The sequence below is a fragment of the Nelusetta ayraudi genome, unplaced genomic scaffold (assembly GCF_046127955.1).
Source record: "Nelusetta ayraudi isolate G7.1 ecotype Tasmania unplaced genomic scaffold, CSIRO-AGI_Nayr_v1 ptg000063l, whole genome shotgun sequence".
Classification (NCBI taxonomy): Eukaryota; Metazoa; Chordata; class Actinopteri; order Tetraodontiformes; family Monacanthidae; genus Nelusetta; species Nelusetta ayraudi.
In genome coordinates this window covers 4466751-4478735 of record NW_027466113.1, presented here as the reverse complement: position 1 = coordinate 4478735, position 11985 = coordinate 4466751, and the positions used below count along the sequence as shown (strand labels likewise).

Below are 11985 nucleotides of genomic sequence, written 5' to 3'. Positions count from 1 at the left end.
TTATGACAACAGCTCCAAATTGTGTTTCAAAAGCACCACAATTATCTGTGAAAGGGTCAAATACAGTGATGACAGTGATCCAACAGCTGCACAACTCCTCTGACCTTTAAACAGATGATAAAAGCAAAAAACAAAACAAACATCGTTTTTTTGCATCAACCTTCTTCAGATTAGAACTTCAGTTGTTCAGCTAAATCCCACTCCTACTTCCTTCTGATTAGTTTCAGTGTTGGGATTCTCACTCATGCTGCAGTGATATGCTCGAGAAGATCTGCAGAGTGCACACACACCACTTTTGTATTCTTGTATTATTTAACAGCCTCTCATCTGAAGTTTTCCCATGCTTTAAATGCGGAATTCGACTTCTGGCGAGTGGCAACCAGCCTTATGTTACACTACCGCCACCTACTGTGATAAAGTGTTTCCTTAATTTAATTTTGCAGTGGCGTTTGTCAACTGAAATAATTTGTCTAATCTGATAGTGAATAGACTCCACGCTTTCCCTTCTCTCCTGAATATTTGCAAAAACCCAGAATGACAGAATGCTCCACTGATTCCTCTGTTGCACAGCTGTCACACAAACCGGGTGAATGCTTTTTAATCAAGCGCAGTGTTTCACCTTGCCCTGTGTGTACCAACTTCAACCTTCTCACGCAGTGTATCCGTCTCTAGTGAGCAGACTGCGACATCGCCTCCCTCCCAGGTCATTTTCAAGTCCAGACCGCGGGGAAGGAGAGGAGAGGACAAAAAACTTCTCAACCTACAACATAAAGGAGTTGCCGGTGTGCGCACAGCGTGACTAGTGGTGTGGAGGAGAACTGCACTATAGCGTTGGCAGCGTTTAAGACTTTTAAATAATAAAATGATAAATAATACATTTCGACAACAAACAATTCCGTCGACGAATTTTAATGGAGGCAATAGGTACTGGCCAATCGGCCAAACGAAGGCGTGTTCGTTTAAAAAGAGCAACAACAATACAATACTTGCGTTTCACCCCACTTCCCAGAATGCCTTGCAGAGATCCTACGTGTTAAGAAGGCGACGGAGTATACAGCAGTGGACGCTTTCTGTTAAAACACTGCTGCTAGGCAAAAAGAAATCCTATTAAGAGCCTCACAGAGATACCGCTCAAATTTGAAAGTATTTCATTGTTCGAGGCTGCTGCAAGCGGGCATCAGAAGTAAGTTCGCGCTGTTTTAAAAGCTTCTCGGAAGAAAAACACAGTGTGTTACGTGTGGACAACGTATGCTAATGCTAGCCAGTGAGCTCAAGCCCGGAGAGTTAATTCAAGTTAAACATTGCACGTTTGTTCTGATGTAGCTCGATAAGCGAATTTTCCATTCCCCAAATTTGTTCTGCTCTACAGTGGCATAAGAACATCACCGTATCTTTGTTTCGATGTATCATTATTATGATTTTATTTTTTTTAATACGTAACTAAACGTAGTAACGTAGTAGGATAATATTTTCTAAGCCATGTTTTGAATGAGAGAGAATGGGTGGTCGTTTTTTTTTTTTTTTTTTAAGATATAAGTCACATGTAGATGATCCATTTTTAATCATTACCTCTAGTTGATTTACTGTAAACTGTAAAAATATATTTCTCTGGATCATAGCCCCTGTCTGCTTGATTTGTGTGTTGAGCAATGGCATCTGTTGCATGTGATTTTAGTTTTTCTGAGTCCTCAATCAAACGTCATGAATTCATTTAGATCCATTTCAAGGATCTAAATTCCTTAAAACTATCAAAATAAAACAATTTAAGAGAAAGGCAAAGTATCATCTTATGTGGATTTAGAGCCGCTAAGTCACATGATGGATGGAAGCTCTCAGGCAGTCTTTTCAAATGCCCAGTAACAGCGGGCTTGCTTTTTGCAGATGTCTCTGGCAGACGAGCTGTTGGCGGATCTGGAGGAGGCTGGAGACGAGGGAGAGGACGGGCTCTATCCGGAAGAGGACGAAGGAGACAGCGATGGAGAAGCATCTCATGGAAGGGCAGATGGAGGTCTGGAAGATATCCCTGAGGAGATGGAGGTGGACTACAGTAAAACCGAAAGTGTTAGGTCCATTGCCAAGCTCCGCAATAGTAAACAAGTGAGTCCTCCTGTCCGAGCGCAGATTTTCAGAGTGCCTCTTCACTTCTGGTTAAGCCTGTATGATTTGTTTATTCGTCTTTTTTATTCTATCTCAGTTTTCAGAGATTATGGACAAAATATCTTTATATATCGGAAAACAACGCAAGAATTCAGAGGGTGAGTTTGACTTGTATTTTTTCCCCTTTTGTTTTTTTTCCCAAAGACTTTCAGTAAATTTCTTTATTCTGTGTTTGTTTTCTTCTAGTCTCTGGTCCAGTTGAAGCTGACCCAGAATACAGGCTGATTGTAGTAGCCAATAATCTCACAGTAGAGATTGACAATGAGCTCAGTAAGTTGCCTTGTCACATTTGTACTTTTGAGGGTGTCCTTTGCTGTAATAGATTTTCCTGACTTCACTGTCTGTTTTCAGATATAATTCACAAGTTTACACGAGACAAGTACTCCAAAAGGTTTCCGGAACTCGAGTCCCTGGTGCCGGATTCTCTCGATTACATCCGGGCCGTCAAGGTGGGATATAAAATTTCAATATCTTTCGAACAAGGTACTATCATGACGATATTAAGCTTATTGGTTTGCAGCTCATTTGATTTGTTTACATCCATACAGTATCACTAAGAATAAATCCAGTTTATGATTTAAAGTATTTGGATTGTTCCAGCCCCATAATTAGAGTACTGATGTCTAGCCAGTCTGTCTGCTGTCATATACTCAAAATCACTTCTTTTGGGCATGAGGGTTAAACACCAAATTTGTCTTGTCTGCGATTTCTGTTCAGGAATTGGGAAACAATCTGGAGAAATGCAAGAACAATGAAACTCTGCAGCAGATTCTCACTAACGCCACCATCATGGTCGTCAGTGTCACAGCATCCACCACGCAAGGGTAAGAATTCAAACTGTGGTCCAGCCTCTCTCGACTCGTATCCTATTGAATATTATGCACAGTGTGTTGACTGCATGCAAATCTATCACCTTAAGGTCCATGTTGACTGAAGAAGAGCTGAAGCAACTGGAGGAGGCCTGCGACATGGCTCTGGAGTTGAACCAGTCCAAACACAGGATATATGAATATGTCGAGTCCAGGATGTCCTTCATTGCCCCAAATCTCTCCATCATCGTTGGAGCGTCAACAGCAGCGAAAATCATGGGTAAGAAATGCAAAGAGGTTAAAATTAAACATTTTCTTTTTAAACAGTACAATCACAAATAGATAGATTTGGCCCTTTTATCACTGTTTTCCCTTCTCACTGCGGTTTGCAGGTATTGCTGGTGGCCTGACCAATCTCTCAAAGATGCCGGCCTGTAACCTGATGCTGCTGGGGGCTCAGAGGAGAACCCTGTCTGGCTTCAGCAGCACCTCTCTGCTGCCTCACACGGGCTTTATCTATCACTGTGACGTTGTGCAGTCGCTTCCACCTGTGAGTTAAAATGCTGAATGCACTGTGTGTAGTGCGACATTGTGGTCGAAACCAATCTTTTCTCTTGTCTCTAGGATTTGAGGAGGAAGGCAGCCCGTCTGGTGGCTGCAAAGTGCACGCTGGCCAGCCGTGTCGACAGTTTCCATGAAAGTCCCGTTGGCAAGGTGGCTGTTGAATCAAGCAGCGACACAATAACGTCAAACTTTGATTAAAAACCAATGCAATTTTTTTTCCCGCTAATATTTCCTCGACATTTATGTTACATTTATTTAACTATTTGTTTAGCTTGTGCTCAGCAGCTGTAGAGATTCAGGCCATTTCTGACTTCAGCATTATTTGTTTTGCTTGTCAGGTCGGCTACGACTTGAAAGAAGAAATTGAGAGGAAATTCGACAAGTGGCAAGAACCACCACCAGTGAAACAAGTCAAACCGCTGCCGGCCCCGCTGGATGGACAGAGGAAGAAGAGAGGTGGAAGAAGGTACCACCTTGACCACTCACAGATTTGAAGGAAAAATAACTATGGTGCCAAGGAATGGAACAGCTCCAGTTAAGTTAATCTTCTATTTCCCTAAAGGTATCGAAAGATGAAGGAGCGCCTGGGCCTGACGGAGATCAGAAAACATGCCAACAGAATGACCTTTGCTGAGGTGAGTCTGGAAGCATACAACACTACCACAACTCAACCAGTCACACACAAAAGTCACACAGTAAACTGCCAAACTGTTAGACTGAATACCATCAACCACCTGCTACACTGCAGTGTTTAGTAGAAACACTGATCTAACCCACCCTCTGATAACATCAGTACATTACAGCAGTACAGTGCGTGTCACCACACCCAAAACACTTGGAAGGAACAGCTGGAGAGGAGCTTAAGGACTCCACCTGTCCTCGAATCCTCCAGAAGTAAATCTGACAGAGCTAAATGCGTCGTAGCTCCAGTCAGGCAAATACAAAGTGGTGAAGCCACTTGGACATAAAATGAAAAGCATCTTCACAGACATATTATCAAGTCACCTGGACCTGGACAAACTAGAACATTGAGAAAAAAAAATACATGTGCATGACATAGTAATGTAATACTGATGATGTAATAATCATATAAAATGTTGAGATTTAACTTTTTGCATTTGGGATAAATAATAATGTGGTCTACTCCCGGGTTGTGCTGCTGCAGATTGAAGACGATGCGTATCAGGAGGATCTGGGCTTCAGTCTGGGTCAGTTGGGAAAGAGCGGCAGTGGACGCGTGAGGCAGGCGCAGGTCAACGAGGCCACCAAGGCCAGAATCTCCAAATCCCTGCAGGTAAGCTCCATCCTTGCACGAACTGTTAGTTGTTGTGTTTTTCAGCCTCTCAAGTCTCTGTACCATTTGGTTGCACACAACAGAGAACGCTGCAGAAACAGAGCATGACGTACGGAGGCAAGTCCACGGTCAGAGACCGCTCCTCAGGAACCAGCTCCAGCGTGGCCTTCACTCCACTGCAGGTCAGAGCAAAACAAAATACACAACTGAACAACCTTCCACTGAACATCTACTGCTGGTTCTGGTTCTAACTGATGTGCTGATGTTTGTAGGGGCTGGAGATCGTGAACCCACAGGCTGCAGAGAAGAAGGTGGCTGAAGCCAACCAGAAGTACTTCTCAAACATGGCAGAGTTCCTCAAAGTCAAGAAGGAAACGACAAAGATGTGATCTCAGTCGCATACAAAGATCATGATTGTGTATATGGACACTGGAGCGGTGGACTAGTTTGAGTTTTGTCTAATTGTCTTTGGCCACTTTTTGCTTTTACGTTCATGAATTTTATTTTTTTTGCCATTTTAATAAAGACTGATGTATTATGCCACAGAAATTGTTCCTTACCTTTGTACTCTGTAGGAAAACAGACACGCTATTACAACTGGTACATTATCGCTACTTCATGTTTCTGATCAGCGAGAAGTAGTTCCTTGAACACTATGTAATTGGTATTACGAGAGCATGATCAGGTAGGATGCAGAAAATGACACGGGTTGAAAATCATTAGGCTGTCTTGGGTTTTTGGTTTTCGGCTCTTTTTCGTCCATGCAGCTGCTGACTAACAATGAGACAGTACCATGAGATGCAGAGTCACGCACTTGAGCCAAAGTGACACATGGCACTTGCTGGTTCCAACATAAGAGTTTAGTGCAATTTGTCAACAAACTGGTGGGTAGTGTTGTCAACTTTCATTCAAAAAATAAAGGACGCCTCCTGCAGTGGTCGGGGTCATGACCATCACAGGCCGTGGCTCGCCAGTAGTGGGAGATCACTACTTCAGAACAGAAATAAGGGTAAAGTTTAAATGGTATTGAAATCTTTTAGTTGGACATAGTTTCACACAGTAATCAATAAAGTGCAGGATGGATGTTTTTTTTGTTTGTTTTTTTTTTAACAAAGGAATTGTGTAAATAAATCTGAAACGAACGGGCGATCCTGAGTCCTAGCCTACTCTACGGAACCTACACAGCCAGTACGCAGTTGTTGTAAATGGGTTGGGCAATGGTATTGCCTGCAGCCACGTAGATTACAGTTTTGTACGCAAACTCTATAGAAATGAACGTGAGTTTGAGTCGAAAATAAATTTACGTTCAAGACAACTCAGAAATACGGTAACTCTACTAGTGGGTAACAAACTACGGGACAGTATTATTCGCAAGTTCCAGGCGTCGTTTAATGTTCCCACAAATAGGGCTTTCTCTCCGCGTGAGAACTACATTACCCACAATTCCACATTGAACAACAAATCGGGGTCAAAGAGTGATGACGTAAAAACCTACGCACCCTCAAAAATAATAGTTATTTTGTGTCGATAATAGCCGCACATTTTATGTGATTTTTTTATTTTTTTTTAAATGGCAATCAATATATACCTATATGTTTTATATATTAGTTTGTATTATTATAATTGTTTTTAAAACGCCCAGAGCATGCTGTCCGAACACTTCCGCATTTACTAAATTGGCGTTGCTGGGGAAGTTTTTCCTGTTTTATGAGCGCTTGCAGCGTCATCTTGACACACTGTTGGAGTGGACGCCGTAACACCGGTGTCACAGGAGACTATTTTAAAGATTATTAACGTTCTAAGAGTCATTATTAACAGGAACAGAAGACCTCGTTCAGTGTTTGGCAGATTCGACCATGGCGTCAGAACACGTTGACGGGAAAACAGAAGCATTCAGTTCAGAGTCTGAAGTCCCAGCTGTGCCTCACTTGGGAAGCACAGGGAACAGCACAGGTAAATAGACAGTAAGCTTTTTTTTTTTTTTTTTTTTTTTTAAACGGATCAATTAGTAACGACGATACAACATAAACGGTCAGGCAACTCAATATGTGTCATATTTGACAGCATGTTTGGAGTTAGGAGTTCCTTAACTATGTACTTTGTAGGCAAACGGATATAAATATTGTTTATAATGAATATATGAATGCAGCCCCTCCCACTGTTATTGATAGGCCTCATGAATGTGAATTATCCAGTCCAGCGTGGAAATGTTTGGCCACTGTAAAATTAATGCCCAGGGTGTTTCCTGTAAAAGGTGTCAGGAAGTGAGTCAAAAGCCACGGCCGACGAGTCATTTTCTCTAAAGTTCAGATGCCTGCAGGAACTTCAATGATTGTGTTCCTATTTTCCCAGGCAACCCTCCATTCTGCCAGCAATAAGTCAGCATGCCATAGTCCAGATAATTTTTTTGGATGTGGTCCATGAGTAAAAATCTGTTCTCTTATCAGGAAGAAACATTTCAACTCAAGCTAATCCCCATGTGTCTGAGTTTACCGGCAACCATGTATGAATTACTTGGCTGACATTCACTGTATGTGTTCTGGGTCGAGTCATTGCCACCTGCTAAGTTTTTCTTCTTCTTCTTCTCACTGGTGCATTCCTCTCATTAATGATCCTTCCTGCTGTCACCACATCCACCCATCATGAGTGCAGCATCATTGGCAAAATATTGAATCCATTTTGAGTCGTTACTTAAACGTTCATTGTCGTGTTTACAAGGTGTCTACTTCAATGACACAGCCTTTGAAAACGTGTGCGATTACACATTTGTTCTTTTTCTGTCTTCCTCTTAGAATCAGCTCAAGCTCAGGAGGATGGAGGGAGTGTGTGCCAGTTTTTCCTGAAAGGAAAATGCCACTTCGGTCACAAATGTCGCTTTTCTCACAGGTGTGTTTAGTTTTTCTTGTTTCGTTTTTTGTTTAACTTTCAATTCCCTCTTTTGATTTTCTTGTTTATTTTATGGCAGTTCTTTATGAGTATCTTCTTAAAGTCAGTGTAGAGTGTATATGAATTACAGTTATGTTTTGTGAATCAAACGTAGGTTCCAGTCACCTTATGTCAAGACCAACTATGTTTTCCTTTATTTGATTTTTTCCCCTTTTCAATTTTGTTTCACTGTCAGTGGCCCATCAAAAGGTGTCTCGCAGGCTGTCTGCCCTGATGGGAAAAAAGTGAACCAGAAGAAAGTGAACAAAGGAGCAAAACAGGAGGCAGAAGGTTTCAATGGAATTTATGTGTCTCGCACATTTTATATTCCTGTTTATTTCTGAGAGTACTTTCAAGAAGCCAGCACATCCATCTGTTATACCGCCAACTTGCATCATTTACACAGAAGAGAGTCAAAAAAAGCCTCGCATGCGCACTGCTGATGACGTCATCTCCCGGATCCTGTGGGACTCCGTGGTGGATTCTTCGGAGTTTGTTGTCGGCTATGTGGACCGCTTCCTCGGCGTGCTGGAGCGTCCCTTCGACGATTTCAACTGGGACACCGACCCCTGCGACTGTGACTACACCACTGAGCTGGCCCTCCCCAGGCACAGGATCCAGTACTTCACCTACAGAGGGCGCCGCCTCTGGGACCGCCACACCAGGACGGACATGGTGTTCGGCTCCACCGGTCAATCTCTGGCTCCCCCTTTTGGAGGGGAGGAGGAAGTAAAGGGTAGGAAAGGAAACGCCCTATGGCTTCCCCAAAAATACATTGTATGTACATGTAAGATTGCAAAATAAAATGATTTATCTTTCATGGGTAAAAACAAACCCTCCACACAGATGTCCAGGAGCAACAGGAAGATGGGAACAACATGGAGGAACAGCCACCTGCTGTCTGCGGGCAGGAAGGGCAAGTGAAGTGCGCTCATACCGAGAGCACACCTGTGGAGGAGGAGGAGAAGCAGCCAAGGGAGTTGAATACTCACAGCCCAGACTCAACACAGCCTGCTGGGAAGTGCAGAGAAAACACTCATCTGGAAGTTGAGGAAGCACGTGGTGCAGCAGAGGAGGCAGCAGTGAGGTGCGATGAATGACACCCGCTGACAGATATTTGATTTACAAATGAGCATTTCACATTCTGAGGATTTATTCCAAAAATCCATTGTAAAATGTAAAAGATAAGTTATTTACAACTCCTGAAGATGTGTGAGCAGTGTTTCCGCCTGTTTTGACATCACAACCACAGCCCACAAATCTGGATTTCAGTCACTGGAAGCTTCGGCCGCCACCCTCATCTTACATGCACTCACTGAATGTGCTACAAGAGAGTCTCTAATGCCAAGTTGCTCGTCTGTTTCCATTTCAGACTTGAAGTTTCAGCGGATGAGGAAGAAGACGTAGAAGAAGAGGCCGGCGAAGAGAATTCATCAGACTTGCGAGAAGAGCAGGACGGTGATCTGTCGGTGGGTGCCGCTCATTCCAAAATAAAAAAAAATCTGCTTTTTTGCTATTTCAGTTTATTTTCCTGACACTGTGTGGATCTTCATCTCCCTCAGAGTGATCTCGGCGCTCTGAACGTGAGCCAGCAGGAGGAGGAGGAGGAGACAGGGGAGCGGGAGGGTGCAAAGCGCGGCGGCCGGCCCCCCAGGAAGCGACCCACGCACTTCATCACCTTCCGGGCCAACACACCCGCCATCCTCTCTAGCTTCCAGCAGCTGCAGCAGGAGCTCACCTCCCTGCTGCCCTCCAGCGCCCCCTACTGGAAGGTCTCGTCCCGCCTCCACATCACCCTCTGCCTGCTGGTGCTGGCCGGCCCGGCCGAGGTGGCCGCCGCCGCCGAGATCCTCCGGCAGTTCGCCCGCTTCGACCACAACCCCCCCGTGGCGGTGACCTTCCCCGTGAAGTTGAAGCACTTCGGGGGCCGTGTGCTCTACCTGAGCCCCCATCCGCAGACGCCCCTGCAGCAGCTCATCAGCGGCCTGCAGGAGGCCTACCGGCAGCAGGGCTGGCTGCACCGCGACTCCTACAACACGCGCTACCACCTGACGCTGGCCGCCATGGACGGCCCCAGGGGGAAGGAGGGGGAGGAGGCGGGGGAGGGCCGGCTGTTTGAGGGCGTGGCCAGCCTGAAGGTGGGCAAGGGCTTGAGCTTCGGCCGCCTGCCGGTGAACACGCTGCTCCTGTGCGCCATGGGGGCGCCGCAAGACGACGGCTTTTACGACACTGTGTGCATGGTGACCCTCCGGTGATCAGGAGGGGAGTGCAACGGTTTCTCTTTTTTTTTTCTTTTTTCAAGAATTTTTTTTTTCAAGACTTTTTTGCTGATTTATTACATAATAAACACTAACACTTTGCTCAGTGTTGAGTAGAAACACCTTTTTTGACAAAATACAGCCATGAGTCTTCTTGGGATCCAACAAGTTTTTCACACCTGGACCTTGCAGAACCTTTCCAGTTCTGTCAGGTTGGATGGTGAATGTTGGTGGACACTGGACAGCCATCTTCCGGTCTCTCCAGAGAGTCTCAGTTGGATTTAAGTCAGGACTCATTCACAGAGTTGTTACCAGGGAGGCGGGTTTGGGTTCCTCCTTCTCGGCCGGGTTCTTCGGAGGACGCTTCCTTCCGACAGAGGACGCTTCCTTCGAAGGATGCAGACCCTGAATTGAGACACAGCCTGTGTGTTCGGGATCCTTGTCTCGTTTGGACGGTGAACCATCTGCCCATTTTTATTAAATTTTTTTCTTGCAATGTTTTCACGTGCACGCGTAGCACTTTTTGAGATTGCACCGGCGGGATGCGCCTCTGATGTTTTGCACGCAGCCTTTTCAGTCAGTTTACTCTGTGTGTTTTACCAAATCTGTGTGTTTGCTCTCTTGTTTCCTGTCTTGATGCTGCATAAGATGCACTTTTTTAAAAACTTGAGTGGCGATTAAGGCCAGAAAAACAGCAGCTTAAGTGCACACTGTAAAAGGCCTTACATGCAAATGAAAACCTCATCTAAGTTAAACACTTTGTAATAATTTTTCCTCCTTAAAATGATTGTCCGTTATGGCTATTTAATGATTTAATTTTTAATCGACTGTGTCTGTATGTTTTGCCGACCCGCGATTGTCGAGTTGATCCAGGGAAGCTGAAAGAAAAATAATCTGTCTCTCTTGGCGCCGTCTTGAAGGACAAGTCGATGCTGTTTACCTTAAGTGTTATTGATGATGATGAGGCATGAATAATTTATAAGCGCGTGCATCATAAATGATGTAGAACTGTTGCTGGGCTACTTCTCCGTAGCGGCGTCCTCGGAATATTAAAAACCAGTCGTAAAGGCTTTTAATGGGCCTTGTGATGGTTTTCCTGCTGGACGAGCAGACAAGAATAGACCCTGTTGAAACTGTCCTGCTCCTGTTATGATGTGTGTACGCTGGAGCTGACTGCCTGTCTGTGTCTGACTCTTTGTAATGGCACAGACAGGACATGTGTACCTGCCATGAAATCGTAATGTCTGAAAAAAATAAATTATAAATCAATTGGATAAATTGTTGATGCGGGCAAATAATTTCCTTTTCTTTGCGGCCTGAATTTAATTTAATTAATTAATTAATTTATTTTTAACGTTGGGGTTGTCGTGCCGCCCGGAACTCGGCTGCGTCTCTTTGAATATTGCATGGATGTCTTTTCGCCGAGAACAATGACTTTTTCCTGCTGCGACGGCGGATGATACCCCCGCTAGATTGTGGAGGACATTAAAAATTGAGCCAGTTATTCCGCATCCTGCTGGCTGAGGGGATGTTGGAGGAGGCGGACGTGGCCGCAGAGCGAGTCTGGCGGACCCGACGGCGTGTCCCCCCCGCCCCCCCCCCCCTTCCTCCCAGAACCTGGCTCGCTGGCCGGCTCTGTGGACGGGCTGGAGGAGTCGGCCAGCGTGCGGCGCTGCCATTCGCTCCCTCGCTCGCTCCCTCCCTCCCTCCCTTCCCTCGCTCGTCCGCCCGCTCGCATTATCCACCGGCCTCCCTTCCCCCACTCTCTCTTTTCAGTGACACAGAAAAAGGAACGCCGCCCCCTCCCCGCTCCCCCCTGCCTCCCTCCCCCGCCTCCCTCTCTGCCTGTGCCCCCCTTTCACCAACGGCAGACAAACACCATCATCTTTCCCTTTTTTTTTCTTTTTTTCTTTTTAAATGCCTTTAATTTGGGCTCTTGCTTTGCCAACGTCAAGGCAGCATCTCCACCTTTGTCTCC

At 45.1% G+C, this 11985-nt stretch overlaps 2 protein-coding genes across 3 annotated transcripts; both read left to right on the top strand.

The window, feature by feature from the left end:
- Positions 1-1023: 1023 nt before the first annotated feature.
- prpf31 (PRP31 pre-mRNA processing factor 31 homolog (yeast)) lies at positions 1024-5373 on the top strand. Its single transcript, XM_076040870.1, has 14 exons — positions 1024-1183; positions 1882-2097; positions 2195-2255; positions 2344-2427; positions 2509-2606; positions 2875-2981; positions 3077-3246; positions 3359-3516; positions 3591-3680; positions 3869-3996; positions 4093-4165; positions 4696-4824; positions 4908-5006; positions 5097-5373. Exons 2-14 carry the CDS (start codon positions 1882-1884, stop codon positions 5211-5213), a joined length of 1530 nt encoding a protein of 509 aa, XP_075896985.1. The 5' UTR covers positions 1024-1183; the 3' UTR covers positions 5214-5373.
- A 1059-nt stretch (positions 5374-6432) lies between these two features.
- Positions 6433-11083, top strand: leng9 (leukocyte receptor cluster (LRC) member 9). 2 transcript variants are annotated; one of them, XM_076040867.1, is made up of 7 exons: positions 6433-6777; positions 7617-7710; positions 7946-8040; positions 8156-8485; positions 8596-8836; positions 9122-9218; positions 9312-11083. In XM_076040867.1, exons 1-7 carry the CDS (start codon positions 6681-6683, stop codon positions 10002-10004), a joined length of 1647 nt encoding a protein of 548 aa, XP_075896982.1. In that variant the 5' UTR covers positions 6433-6680; the 3' UTR covers positions 10005-11083. The 2 variants fall into 2 exon arrangements, with proteins under 2 accessions (XP_075896982.1, XP_075896983.1); XM_076040868.1 differs by lacking the exons at positions 6433-6777; positions 7946-8040 and having other exon boundaries at positions 7615-7710.
- The last annotated feature ends 902 nt before the right edge of the window (positions 11084-11985 follow it).